The 13,554-nt window shown below is 36.0% G+C and overlaps 2 protein-coding genes across 2 annotated transcripts; both read left to right on the top strand.

Moving 5' to 3' along the window:
• Positions 1-1,383: 1,383 nt before the first annotated feature.
• On the top strand, positions 1,384-5,973 carry ca4b (carbonic anhydrase 4b). The gene is made up of 8 exons (XM_039670455.2): positions 1,384-1,555; positions 2,183-2,227; positions 2,348-2,512; positions 3,624-3,769; positions 3,857-3,949; positions 4,339-4,405; positions 4,869-5,032; positions 5,334-5,973. The coding sequence occupies exons 1-8, from the start codon at positions 1,498-1,500 to the stop codon at positions 5,508-5,510; spliced, it is 915 nt and encodes a 304-aa protein (XP_039526389.2). The 5' UTR covers positions 1,384-1,497; the 3' UTR covers positions 5,511-5,973.
• Positions 5,974-6,340: 367 nt separating this feature from the next.
• LOC120478530 (dehydrogenase/reductase SDR family member 11-like) lies at positions 6,341-11,652 on the top strand. Its single transcript, XM_039670457.2, has 7 exons — positions 6,341-6,600; positions 6,718-6,927; positions 8,924-9,018; positions 9,123-9,252; positions 9,346-9,438; positions 9,520-9,585; positions 9,742-11,652. Exons 1-7 carry the CDS (start codon positions 6,469-6,471, stop codon positions 9,781-9,783), a joined length of 768 nt encoding a protein of 255 aa, XP_039526391.2. The 5' UTR covers positions 6,341-6,468; the 3' UTR covers positions 9,784-11,652.
• The last annotated feature ends 1,902 nt before the right edge of the window (positions 11,653-13,554 follow it).

The raw sequence follows: 13,554 nt of genomic DNA, 5'->3' as shown, positions 1-13,554 counted from the left end.
TTTTTATCATTATTTTACATATTGTGTTTTGTTAAAATAATAATTGACCTTTTTACAATGAAATTTTATTATATTTTATGATTTTACATCTGTGTCTGGGACAAGTTTGCATATGCCAACGTGTGCGCGCTGTGTGTGTGTGTGTGTGTGTGTGTGTGTGTGTGTGTGTGTGTGTGTGTGTGTGTGTGTGTGTGTGTGTGTGTGTGTGTGTGTGTGTGTGATACACTAGCATCACAGTTTATGAAACCTGAAGATTGAATCTAAAGGTCAAACCTAGAGGATGTTGTTTGCCTCTCTTTTATCAGACACACAAATCACGAATGGATCCATTATCAACTCCGCCATGAACTTTATAGTGTTTTAGTGTTTTACAGCTGTTTCTATGCTTGTCCTGTAAAATGTATTCTCACAGTTTAAACAGGAGGCATTGAACTTGAGCTTATCTACATCTATTTCTGTACAATACTGGATTAACTCCTGAAATAAACTCCGGTGTAGATAACCTTTTTAAAATAACTGCGTGAAAAGATGGGTATTATCCAGACAAATTTAGATTAGGGTTAATTCAATTATCTTATTTCCCTTATGTAAGACAAGCTTAATGCCTTTATTGTGACTTCGCATTTTAGAGACATAAATATTAAAAGATTTCCCCCTTTTTTAATGCATAAATATCAACCAATGACTTCAGACATTTCAAATACAATCAAGAAATTGTCATTAAGGTTCATTAAACATTTTAACAGAAAACTTATTTTGAAGAGTACTTATGCATTTAAGTACTGCATGGTTAGAGTTGGGAATAGGTTTAGTTGCCTCGTCTGTAATTATGCCTAATTAGTACTGTAAGGCGGCCTAACGTACACGTAACAAGAACGCTGTAAAATAAAGTGTTACCAACTTTTACATCACTGTTAATTTCGTGTATTTTTTTTATTTAGAGTTAAAAAAAGGAAAAAATTTGAATGACAGCAGAATGTATATTTTATAATCACCACTAGATGGCATGACAATGTAAATATCAGAGACTGTAACTGCCAGCTTTTGTACCTTTTTTTTCTGAGAGTGTACTTACAACAGTTAATAAATGTAACATTCTTCTTACGTTTTCATTAATTTTATTTCACTGTTGTCATGTTTAGCTACTACTGCTCCAAGAGAGTGCAACAACATTATCCAATCTTAATGGATAATAACTGATAATATCTGACACATTTTATGTTGTAGGCCTAGTTGTAAACGAGTGAAAGTTTGTTATGGGTGGAGAACATCTTTATCAGATAATAGCTACAATGAATTACTCTTTACTAAGAGGAAACGTTATGATACATTTTAATACAAATGAGTTTTATGGTCTCCAGGTTTACGTAAAAGGAGGGCACACTGAGATAGCGCAGTTATAAAATCTTCCACTGATGAATCCCATCATAAAATACATTCTCTCCCTTTAGCAGGATTGATCTTTCAGGGGGATTTTTTTCAATTCAAATACTAAGGATGAATGTGCTCTATCTTTCCATTCTTACTATTTTATGCAGGTTTGCTTCAAGTGCAGGTAGGTTAAAATATGTTTGTATATCGTATCATTTATACAAACAGATTTAGCAACTGCTGAATTTAGGGAGCTTTGAGTTCATCAATCCATCATTTTGGATTTAGTTTTATTGGCTTTTAGTAAACATCTGCACTGTGGGTGTTGGAAGGCCTATACAGCACAGTCCAAATGAAGAGTTCAGATGCAAAAGCCTCTAAGTGCCATTTGAAATTTTCTTCTAAAATGATGATTTTTATCAAGCTTATATATTTAAGTTTAGTAATTTCACTTAAATGACAATGAAGATTGAATTGTCATTTAAGTGAAATCACTGAACTTAAATATAGAAGCTTGATAAAAATGATCATTCTAGAAGAAAATTTCAAATGGCGCTTAGAGGCTTTTGCATCTGAACTCTTCAAATGAACTTTGTCTGCAAGAATATTATTTATAATGGAATTATAGTGTATTAAGATTTCTGGCAACAAGAATTGTTGCTGTGCATTAGAATACAAATGTATTAACTGAATAAGTAAATATAGACTTTGGTCTGCATTCGTGCATAATCTATTACATGTGATTGTATTATTATTAATGCATTACAATATATACATTCGTTTAGAATGACTGAACTTTATTTTCTTCCAGACTGGTGTTATCAGTCCCAAGTAACGTGCAACAACACGTGTGTAGGTGAGAACTGACCCTAGTTCAGTGTATTACACCAGAATCAGAATCTGTGTTTTGTTTTTACTGTATCTTTGGTCAAATAAGACGCAGCAGCTGGTTTTTTTTTACATTTTTTTTTTTTAGGACCAGATAAATGGGCAACCGTTGCCCAAAATTGTGGAAATAGAAAACAGTCACCCATTAACATTGTAACAAAGAACACTTCTGCCGACAGTCATCTGACCCCAGTGCAGTTTACAGGCTATCAAGAGATTATCAGTGGTGTCCTTATAAACAATGGACACACAGGTAAGTGTAACTTAAAGGGATACTCCACCTGAAAATGATAATTCTGTCATCATTTACTCTCCCTTGTTGCCGACCTCTATGAGTTTCTTTGTTCTGTTGAACACAGAAGAAGATATTTTGAAGACTGTCTGTAACCAAACAGTTGATGAGCCCCATTTACTTCGATAGTAGGCCTATTTTTTTTTTTTTTAGGCAGTCAATGGCTATACGTCAACTGTTCGGTTACAGACTGAACATATCATTTGAGTTCAACAGAAAAAAGTATCTCATACAGGTTTGGAAAAACATGAGGGTGAGTGAATTATGACAGAATTTTTTTGTTTTTGGGTGAACTTATTCTTTTTATATAGCCTTAAATTTACAAATGGGGTGCCTCAAAGCGGCTCATGCTGAAAATAACAGCAACATTTTGTCACATTTAGCTTCAAACTATGTTTAAAAAACTGGTATGAATTTTTGACGGTCACTTTTTAGCACATTTACATCTATATTTGTCAACTTACTAAATATTAAATGTTACACCTATCTAATTCTAAATGTTAAACCTAAATCTAAATGTTAAATCTAAATGTTGAATGTAAATCTAAATCTAAATGTTTCAGGTGAAACTAAATATTTAGCTAATATGCATATTGAAAATGCTGGTAACCAGAAGTTCCAAAATACTGTAAAAGCTTGAGGATGACGTCAGTGTTTAGTTATTAGCGCGATAATCCATGCAAGAGTCCATTTCCCCGGATGAGATGGTTTTTATTCGTTATTTGACACTATAAACACTACTGACCTCCTTGAGCTTTTATTTTGGCACTTCAGATTACCAGCATTTTTAATTTGCATATTAGCTAAATATTTAGTTTCAACCGAAACATTTAGATTTAGATTTAATATTTAGATTTATGTGTAACATTTTAAAATTTAGATTTAACTATTTAAAATATCTCTAAGTTGACATAGATTTAAATGTGCTAATAAGTGACCGTCAAAAAACATAGTTTGAAGCTAAATGTGACAAAATGTTGCTGTTATTTTCAGCGTGAGCCGCTTTACAAACGGCGCCCCATATTTATTTCACTTTATAAACACTTTTTGTCATATATTTTTCCATCTTTAGTGCAATTGAATCTTCCAAATGGAGCAAAAATTAACGGGGCCAATTTAGGATCCACGTACAAAGCTCAGCAGCTTCACCTGCACTGGGGCAAGAACGGTGGACCTGGATCAGAACATACAATAGATGGAGAGAAATACCCTATGGAGGTATTATGCTTTTGAGACAAGTTTTATTCTTACACCTATTTGTAAATCGACAAGGAACTGTAATCATGTATTATGTATTTTTAACAGCTGCACATTGTACACATAAGAGATAATTACACCTCTGTGGAACAAGCCATTGGCGACCCTTCTGGGGTGGCTGTTCTTGGATTTTTTTATGAGGTAAAACCACAGATGCATTGGTCCCACTTTAAATTAAGTGTTTACTGACATTTAAATCAAGGATTGATACAATGCGCTTATTACATGTTTTTACATTGGACTTGTTTTTTAAAATATACCTGCATTTAAGCTGTAAATAACTTCTCAAATACATCTAAAATTACACTGTCGACCCTTCCCTGACCCCTAACTCACCCTTAAACCATATCTTAATAGCAACAAAAGTATTGTGCAATAGAACATAAACAGAATAAGTGCATTGTACCTATTTTTTTATTTTTTTATTTACTGTATGTAGCTAAAGATACCTAATATAAAGTGAGACTGATGTGGTCATAAATGTTTGTTAATTACAGCTAATAAAATATTTTATTGTGTCTTATCTTCAGGAATCAGACAATGCCAATAACAAATATGAAGCCATCATAAATTCTCTGAAAAATATTACACACCCTGGTAAGGTTTTTTTTTTTTTTTATCTACTTTGAAGTTTAATATATATGTTGGTTATATCTTGGTTATGTCACTCAAGGACACAGGCTATCTCTAATATGACCTGTATAATGTATTATTGTTCAGCAGCCCGCTATATTTAGAGAGAAGAAGAGGAACTTCATGACAGTTTATAAATATATATATCTTTGGTAACACTTTAGATTAGGGTCCAATTCTCACCATTAAGTAGTTGCATGTATTATTAAGTAGGCCTAGTATTGCATAGCATGCATATGAAGATATTGGTTTAATTATAAAGCACATACGGTAATGCCTTATTCTGCATGACCATATTTTACCTCTCTTAATCCTAAACCTTACTAACTTTTATAAGCAAAAATTAGGAGTTTATTGAGGCAAAAGTATAGTTATAGTGAATAGTGAGAATTGGACCCTATCTAAAGAGTGAGCACATCTTTTTTAGGCACCAATGTGACACTTGGATATGTATCATTGGACATGCTTATCCTCCCCCATGATGAATTGGAAAAGTACTATCGCTACGAGGGGTCTCTCACCACACCAGGCTGCTCTGAAGCTGTGGTCTGGACAATATTTGAGAAAACAATACCACTCAGTAAAGAACAGGTAGTTTATTATATGTACAGTATCCACCTTATTATATGACTTCCAATTCATTCGCCTGCATCACGATAAAAGTTATCTTCTTATAACTAGAAGAATATCACAGTGCCATAAACAGTCAGTTGGCAATATCAAGCAGCATACCGAGCTGTTTTGTACAGATAGAAATAACAATAAGCGGATGACACTGGACGCCAGACACATTCAGTTTGCAAATGTAAAAATTAGGTGGATAAACAAGTGAAATTTTAACAGAGAATGAGGATATACTAGTCATATCATAACCCTTATCCTTGTCTTGCAGCTTTCTGTATTTTCAAACTTGATGTTTTCTGATGGGACTGCCATGGTAAACACGTACCGGCCCGTTCAGCTGCGGTATGGACGTAAGGTGTATTATTCTAGGAGTTTTGTTTTTTGTGTTAGCACTGCCTTATTGATCAGCTCTGTTTTCACATCACTCTATGTTCTCACAGTCTGAGGCTGTGCTTTTGGGGTACTGCTCGAAACAAGTTTTTTTTTTTTTTTAAATAATAACTTATGAATTCAAGACAAATCAAACTTTATTGATGTTCAGCTATACTATTTTCTAACATAAAATGAACCTAAAGCACACCCCACATCAGAGGCCTTCTCGAATGATTTATACAAAAGTCATAATTGAACTGATATTGTTGAAAAAACTGTTGTATGAAACATTATTTAACTGTGTCTGTTATAAGAATGTAAAATATATATTGTGCTGTTTTGACATATTTGTGGAAACGATGTGAAAAAGGACATGGTTTGACACTGCAAATATATAGAGGACAGAAATACAGTTCACATGAGACAATACTTAAGAAGCCTTTTGGGGGATTTATTGTAAATACTAATTTTTTTTGTCTGTATTGTTCTAATTGTAAAACAAAAAACTAAATAAAATAAATAAATGGTCTAACACATTGATAGTCGTTGATTTCAATGTATGAACTAACCCTGTGAATATTTTACAGCCTGAACCCTGGCCACCTAGATTTTATTGCACCTGTTAAGTTGTATGGGATATAAGGGAAGTTAGTTTTCATTGGCCAGATTCTTTGGAGACATTATTCATTGACACGAAAAATTGGGTGATTTTATATTGAAATTAGGCCTATCTGGCAACCGATAAAAGAGACAAGAGGGAGAGAATGAAGTGGGAACCTTTGGGATTTTTACAGTTACAAATATCAAAAAGATTAAAGAAAAGATAAGAAGATAAAAACTTTGCTAAATGTGTATTGTGAGGTCCTGGGTGGAAATCCAGCAGTTCTGTCTAAAGGTTTTAAAAACAAACTTGGGATGGAAAGTTTTGCTGGACCTGGCAACCCCCTGATGATCAGTGCAAACTCACATTTGAAGAAGTGTGACCGCAGTCAGCTGCCCAGCACTTGATATTCCTAAGAGTAACTTGCAACATGGATCGCTGGAAAGGCAGGGTTGCTCTTGTCACTGGGGCTTCAGTGGGAATCGGAGCTGCAATCGCAAAGTCTCTTGTGCAGCAGGGCATGAAGGTGGTCGGATGTGCCAGAAATCTAGAGCAAATACAGGTAATCTAGTGCTAACGAGCAAACAGCATGTCACTGCATGCACTTGCGAGAAGTAGCCCAAATGTTGCGTAGGACTAATACGAACTGAAGAATCGCGTGTTCTTTTATTTCTTGCAGAATTTGGCAGCGGAGTGTGTCAGTAGTGGATTCAGCGACACTCTGTTCCCGTATAAATGTGATCTGTCTGTAGAGGAAGAAGTGTTATCCATGTTCTCCTGGATCAAAGTTCAACATCAGGGCATTGACGTGTGCATTAATAATGCTGGTTTGGCTCTCCCAGAGCCTCTATTGAGTGGCAAAACCAGTGGCTGGAGGACTATGATGGATGTAAGTAGTCTAACTGAATACTGTAGAGTAGCGTTTAGACTAGACACGACAAAGCGAGTCAGTGATTCAATTTAGTTCTTTCAGTGAGCCGAGTCAAAGAGTATAGATAGAAGAACAAGAGGCGAAACTCTGATGCTTTTTTGGTAACAGCCACTAGATGGCGCTTCGGGAGCGCGGCCGCCAAATCGGGGTGAAAGTTCCAACTACAGGAGGGTCGCGGCCCACAAGGGGGCCTCAGCGAGCTCTGTGGGGGGTCGCGGCATATTTTGAAGGTTTGAGCAATGAGCAAAAGTCCTTAACTTTTTTCTGTTCAAAATTTACTAAATGTATATAATGAGTGAGTTCATCATGAATCCATTTTCCAATCTGTGTTTTTGTCTTATCCTGAACAACTATGGTACACCTATAATAAGTGTTTACATTGGGACTATTTTACACTGGTTCGGATCGCTGCCGCTGCGGAGTACTACAGTACCTGCGTGACTCGTCATAGACGTACACAGATAGAAGTAGTTCCGGCTACACTGTTCTTTCCGAAAGACGCATTATTCTGTTAATAAATGCAAGTTTATTATCACTCGCTATTGCGCCAAAAGCGTAAAAATAAAGCCTCACATTGATAAAGCCTCATAGATAACATGCAGATCAGTCATTTAATAGCAGATCTATTCTTTTTTTTAACCTAAACACCAGTGTGAATATTTTTATTTTTGCATTTCAAATAGGGCCAATTAATAGGCTTCTCCTTGGCTTCTCCTAGGCTTACGTTGTTAAATTACAAAGGGCCTACTGATGTTTTAGTCATTGTATTTTCAATATTATAGGCTATTATTTGTGCATAAATATACAGTTTGTTTGAAAAAAAAAAACATATTTTGTTATCCTTGCTGCAAGGTTACAATAGTGATAATATCATTAAATGTGAAAGGGGACCCTAAAATATTTTCTTGGGAAAAAGGGGGTCACAGACAAAAAAAGGTTGGGAACCACTGAGTTACTGGACAACATTGATGCGCTGTGTCCGTTATCCTATAACTAACTGTCACTTTGGACATTGGCTATGTTTTTTTGTTTGTTTACATGGTCTTGCTTTAACGTCATTAATATAAGATAGGCTAGTACTGCAAAAAAAAAAAAAAAAAAAAAAAACTGTTTACTGTAAAGCTATTTGCGGTTATATATTTATTTTCAAACATTTATATTTTAGTACAACATTTATTTGCTGAATTAATTTATTTCATTGATAACTTATTTTTGTAAGTAACGTTATGTGTACCTCCCGGGAAACGGTCTAATGTTATTTTAACTTTATGAACTGATATCACTTTATTCTTACCTATCACACTTAATGTGGAGACTGGAGAGTGGAGAGTATAATGAATTAAATCCTTGAACTTCCCTGTCTCAAGTTATGTGGGGGTAAAAGCCCGGTTAAGTAGCAACCTCTTTTTAACTGCTATAAAGTTAACTGTTGTGAGTTAAATAATCACCTAGCCTAATTATTTCAACCTAAAAATGAAGGCTGCTGCTGGGCGCTGGTCTTGCAATGTAACGCTCTATTGGCTTTCACTTCTTGTCAATATAGCCTACGTTCTCGTTTCTCAATATGCGTACTTGTCTGTACTTGTGTTCTTGTGGACTTGTGAAACGTCATCAGTCGCTGCCCAAGTACTGTCTGTTCCAATTCAAAGTTCACATCTAACCAAGTCCACTTCAAATCCCCGGATGTGTTCTTGATCCGCCACGTTTACCGAGGATGCATCGAGAGGTGACTTGTGTGGACTTGAGATAACCCAGAATGCACCTCGCACCAACCAGCAAGCGCCAAGGAGAGGAGAAAATCCGCGAAATATCAAAATACTACTGTTATTGAGTCTGTTTAAAGTAACTTTTTGCTTTATCAATAAATGGCTTTTACTCCTAAATGTTTTACTGATTTAAAAATAACTCCTCAGACTGAACTCATGAAATAAAGAATTTAACTTTTTTCTTTCAGGTGAATGTCATTGGCCTGTCAGTGTGCACCCGTGAAGCTTACCAGTCCATGAAAGAAAGAAATATTGATGATGGCCACATCATTAATATTAACAGGTACAAGAATGTTTTATTATATATTTTTTTTGCCTGTCTTCAAATTCCTGCCTGTGCCGAGGCAAAAACCATTCAATGTCCTTAAATCTCTTGTTGTGTTTTAGCATGAGTGGACATCGGGTTGTTAACAACGCTGATTCACACTTCTACTCTGCCAGCAAATATGCTGTGACTGCTCTCACTGAAGGTCTCCGGCAAGAGTTACGCGAGGCTAAAACACACATACGTGCCACGGTAAGAACAAGATGAACACTTTATTTAGGTATGATTATTACATGTCTAAATTTCTAAGACTTGTTAGCACTAAGATCTCTCTTTCTTTAACAGTGTATATCTCCTGGTTTAGTGGAGACAGAATTTGCTTACCGGTTCCTTAGTCAAAACCCAGAAAAGGCTGCTGCTACATATAAAAGTATAACGGTAGACAAATCCTGATTCTTGTTTATACAATATGTTGTAGATTATTTTTTACACTTTTAAATATGTAAATGTTATTTACAGTGCCTGCAAGCAGATGACATAGCAAACGCAGTGGTGTATGTCCTAAGTGCTCCTCCTCATGTTCAAGTAAGTGTCATCCATCACTGGAGAAAACTATTGTGCTATAAATGATTGCTTAGATTGTTCGTATACATATAATGAGCTTGACTCCTGTGGTCATTTTCAACAGTGTATTTTGTAGGAAGATTTCATGTAGTTGTTTTTTTCCTTCCCCATCTCTAGATCGGTGACATTCAGATGAGGCCTGTGGAACAGTTGATTTAACTTGAAGAGATAAACAGGAACAGGCATCACTGACATCTCAATCATCTTAAAAGCTCAATATAGTTTTAAATTTTAAATGTTGGGAAAACTACAAGAATGTCCCTATAAACTGTTTCTGCACTCCAGATATTTTGAAATGCAAATTACAAGAACACAGAGCACTGATCTGTCAAATCACGAAGTTTACATTTTATAATTACTTATAAAATCTATATGTTATATGAAAATCACTATAATTAGTATTGGAGAATGTATGCAAAGTGCGTTGGGTGGTTTTGGGATCAAATGCTTTACATTATACTGATGAACATACAGTTGTGATCAGACTTATTGGCACCCCTGGTAAAAATGATCAAAAATATCTATAAAAATAAATCTGCATAGATTATCCTTCTGATATTTCAATTAAAAAAATAGCAAAAACTGTAACCTTGCCTTTCAATAAAATAAGTGGGGGGAAAATTACATTATGAAATAAATGTTTTTCTCCACAACATACTGGCCATAATTATTGACACCCTCTTATTAAATTCCCTTTTCCAAGATAACAGATCTGAGTTTTCTCCTATAATGCCTGATGAGTTTGGAGAACAACTGACAAGAGATCAGTGACCATTCCTCCATACAGACTCTTCAGATTCCCAGATCCATGTTGGTGCTTCTCTTTAGTTCAGGTCAGGGAACTGGGACGGTCATGGGAGAAGCTACAATTTGTGCTCAGTGTCTCTTTTGTGTTGATTTTGATGTTTGTTTTGGATCACTGTCCTGATGGAAGATCCAACCCTAGCCCATTATAAGATTTCTAGCAGAGGCCATCAGGTTTTGATTTTTTTATCTGTTGATATTTGTATCTATGATATGTATCTGAACAGAAGTCCAGGACCTCCAGCAGAAAAATAAGCCCACAACATTAAAGATCCAACGGTTTATTACATTTTAAACATGGGGTACTTTTTATCCTTGTGTGCACCAAACACATCTAGTGTGTTTGCTGCCAAAAAACTCTTTTTTTAGTTTCATCTGACCACAGAACCCTGTGCCGTTTTAAGTTCCAGTCATGTCTGACAACTGAATTTGCTGGAGTTTGTTCTTGGATGAGCCAGGAGGATTTTTCTTGAAACCCTCCCAAACAACATGTGGGGATGTAGGGATTGTTTGATTTTTTGTTTTATATATAGGCTTTCTGACACCAAGAATCAACTAATCTCTGCATTCTCCATCTGTGATCCTTGATGAGTCTTTGACTCTTTTTCCACTCAAACTTTCCTCCTCCCTGTGCATTAAGGCAATATAAATACCCGTCTTCTTCCTGGCAGATTCGCAACATCTTTAGTTGATTGGAACTTCTTAATTATTGCCCTGATGGTCAAAATGGGGATTTTCAACTCTTTAGCTATTTTCTTACATCCACTTCCTATTTTGTGAAGCTCAATAATCTTTTGCTGGACATCAGAACTATAATTTTTGGTTTTACTCATTGTAGTGGATGAGAAATAAGAGAATTTGGCCTTTGTGTTTCCTCATATTTAAACTCCATGTGAAACAAGAAGTCCTAGCTAGACAATTACATGTTTTTCACCCTGGTGTGTTAATCGTTTATCGTGGCCAATGTGTTTTGGAGAAAACTAGCCACAGCCATCTTTGATCATATTTACCAGGGGTGCCAGTAATTATGACCACAACTGTATGTTTTGTAGATTGTTCCGGAATTTTTTTTTTTTTTTAAATACATTTCTGTTTAGTTCTGTCTGCAGTTCTGAGCTGCTATTTTTAATTGATGCACTTATAAAAAGGAGGGATTTATATAATGATTTTTTTCTAAATGAAACTAAATTGCTATTAAATAAAATTGCTTTGAAAAGAAAAGTGCCAACTGCTGAACAGAGAACATTTATAAAGTCAAGGAGAAATAAATTTATACATTTTATTACAAACATGGAGTGAGCACAGGCTCAAAATAGCTAAATTTGTAGCAGCAAAATAGGCCTAATGAAAGATTATGTGTATTGTTTTTCAGTGAAAGCCACCAATAACCATTCTGTCAGTGGCGTTAAGACTGAATATGCAGTCAGCTATATTATATTAAGACAAATTGATGCAATATACTGCATTGAGGGCGAATATGTCTAGCACTCCCGGAACGTGATGCTTCCAAACTAAAGAACATGGGCACAAAATGGGACGCAGAATTTGCAGAAACAATCCTAACGGTTACACGTCGTTTACTGAACTGAATTTAACATGCAACACTGGAAAATGCGGAAGACGCAATTAGTGAGCTCTTGCACACACAACAAAGCGAGCCCATATTGTTTGAATTCACAATTATTTGCGACCGCAAAAAATCTCGGAGGAACTGAGTGATCAGGTGTGGCATAGATCGTGCATTGCTAGGTATTGGTTAGATTCTTAGACTGTGTGCACATTCATCAACAACAGGGAATGCATATGAAGTAAAGATCACAGCAAACTGGCAGCTACTCTTCTGTTCGAGTTTAGTGAACTTGTAACGCGGATCGCTGGAAAGGCAGGGTTGCTCTTGTCACTGGGGCTTCAGTGGGAATCGGAGCTGCAGTCGCAAAGTCTCTTGTGCAGCAGGGCATGAATGTGGTCGGATGTGCAGTGCCAGAAATCTAGAGCAAATACAGGTAATGCATTAGCTTACTCATTTGTAGCAGGGGATTAAAGGTTTGCGTATGATGAACAAAATGTCTGTTGATTCATTACTGATTGATTATCTTTCTGTTTGGGCTACTTTTTTAAAGTTTCACAGCACCCTGGTCAGTTAATGGAGAAAAAAAGAGCAGCATGAACATTATTCTAAATTTCTCACTTAATGTTTTCCACAATAAAAAGTCATACAGGTGTAGAACAACACGAGTATGAGAAAATTAAGCCAACAATTACAGGGGTTGGACAATATAACTAAAACACCTGGTTTTACAACACAATAATTTGTTAGAATGGCGAGGGCCTCATTTTGCATCCAAATACAGCACCAATTGACAGATAGAAGTCCTTTACAGTGACCAGAGGGATTATGAGCCGTTCCTCTTCCAGAACAGTGTCCAGGTCACTATATGATGCTGGTGGACTCGCTCCTCCAAAACACCTCAATAATATTCAGATCTGGTGACTGTCAGACAATGGGAGATGTTCAACGCCACTTTCATCTTCATCAAACCCTTCTGTCACAAGTCTTGCTGTGTGTGTTGGTGCATGATCATGCTGATACACGGTTTGAGCATCAGGATTGTCATGATATTGGAGCTCAAACCATCACTGATCCACCCTTGCTTCACTCGGAAGATTGGCCGCCAGGCATATAGATGTGAAACCTCCAACATTGGCCAGTTTTTCAGTTTCATTGTCCAACCCCTGTACATTTCTGTCATCAAATTCCTTTGTCTTTTGTTGGCCACATCACATTTTGATAATATAGGCTAATCATAATGTTTGAAACGCTTTACATGACAACATTTCTTGTAAGACATGCTACAGGGAACAATGTGTTCATGATAGAGTTCTAAAAATTGGTAGGTATATAATTAATTAACTCATGCACTCATGCACAATAACAATTTGTTTGATTGCTCTGCTATTGCTTGCTGTTTCTCTGCCAATGGTTTTGAGCTTTGACCCTTCATGAAATGTAAATCTTGAAGTGTTTTTCCATTTATAGAATTTGGCAGCGGGGTGTGTCAGTAGTGGATTCAGCGGCACTCTGTTCCTGTATAAATGTGATCTGTCTGTCGAAGGATGAAGATAAAA

The sequence above is a fragment of the Pimephales promelas genome, chromosome 16, assembly GCF_988280905.1.
Source record: "Pimephales promelas chromosome 16, fPimPro1.hap1.1, whole genome shotgun sequence".
In the NCBI taxonomy this organism is placed as follows: domain Eukaryota; kingdom Metazoa; phylum Chordata; class Actinopteri; order Cypriniformes; family Leuciscidae; genus Pimephales; species Pimephales promelas.
Note: the sequence above shows the minus strand (reverse complement) of the source record. Positions and strands in the feature narration are given on the sequence as shown.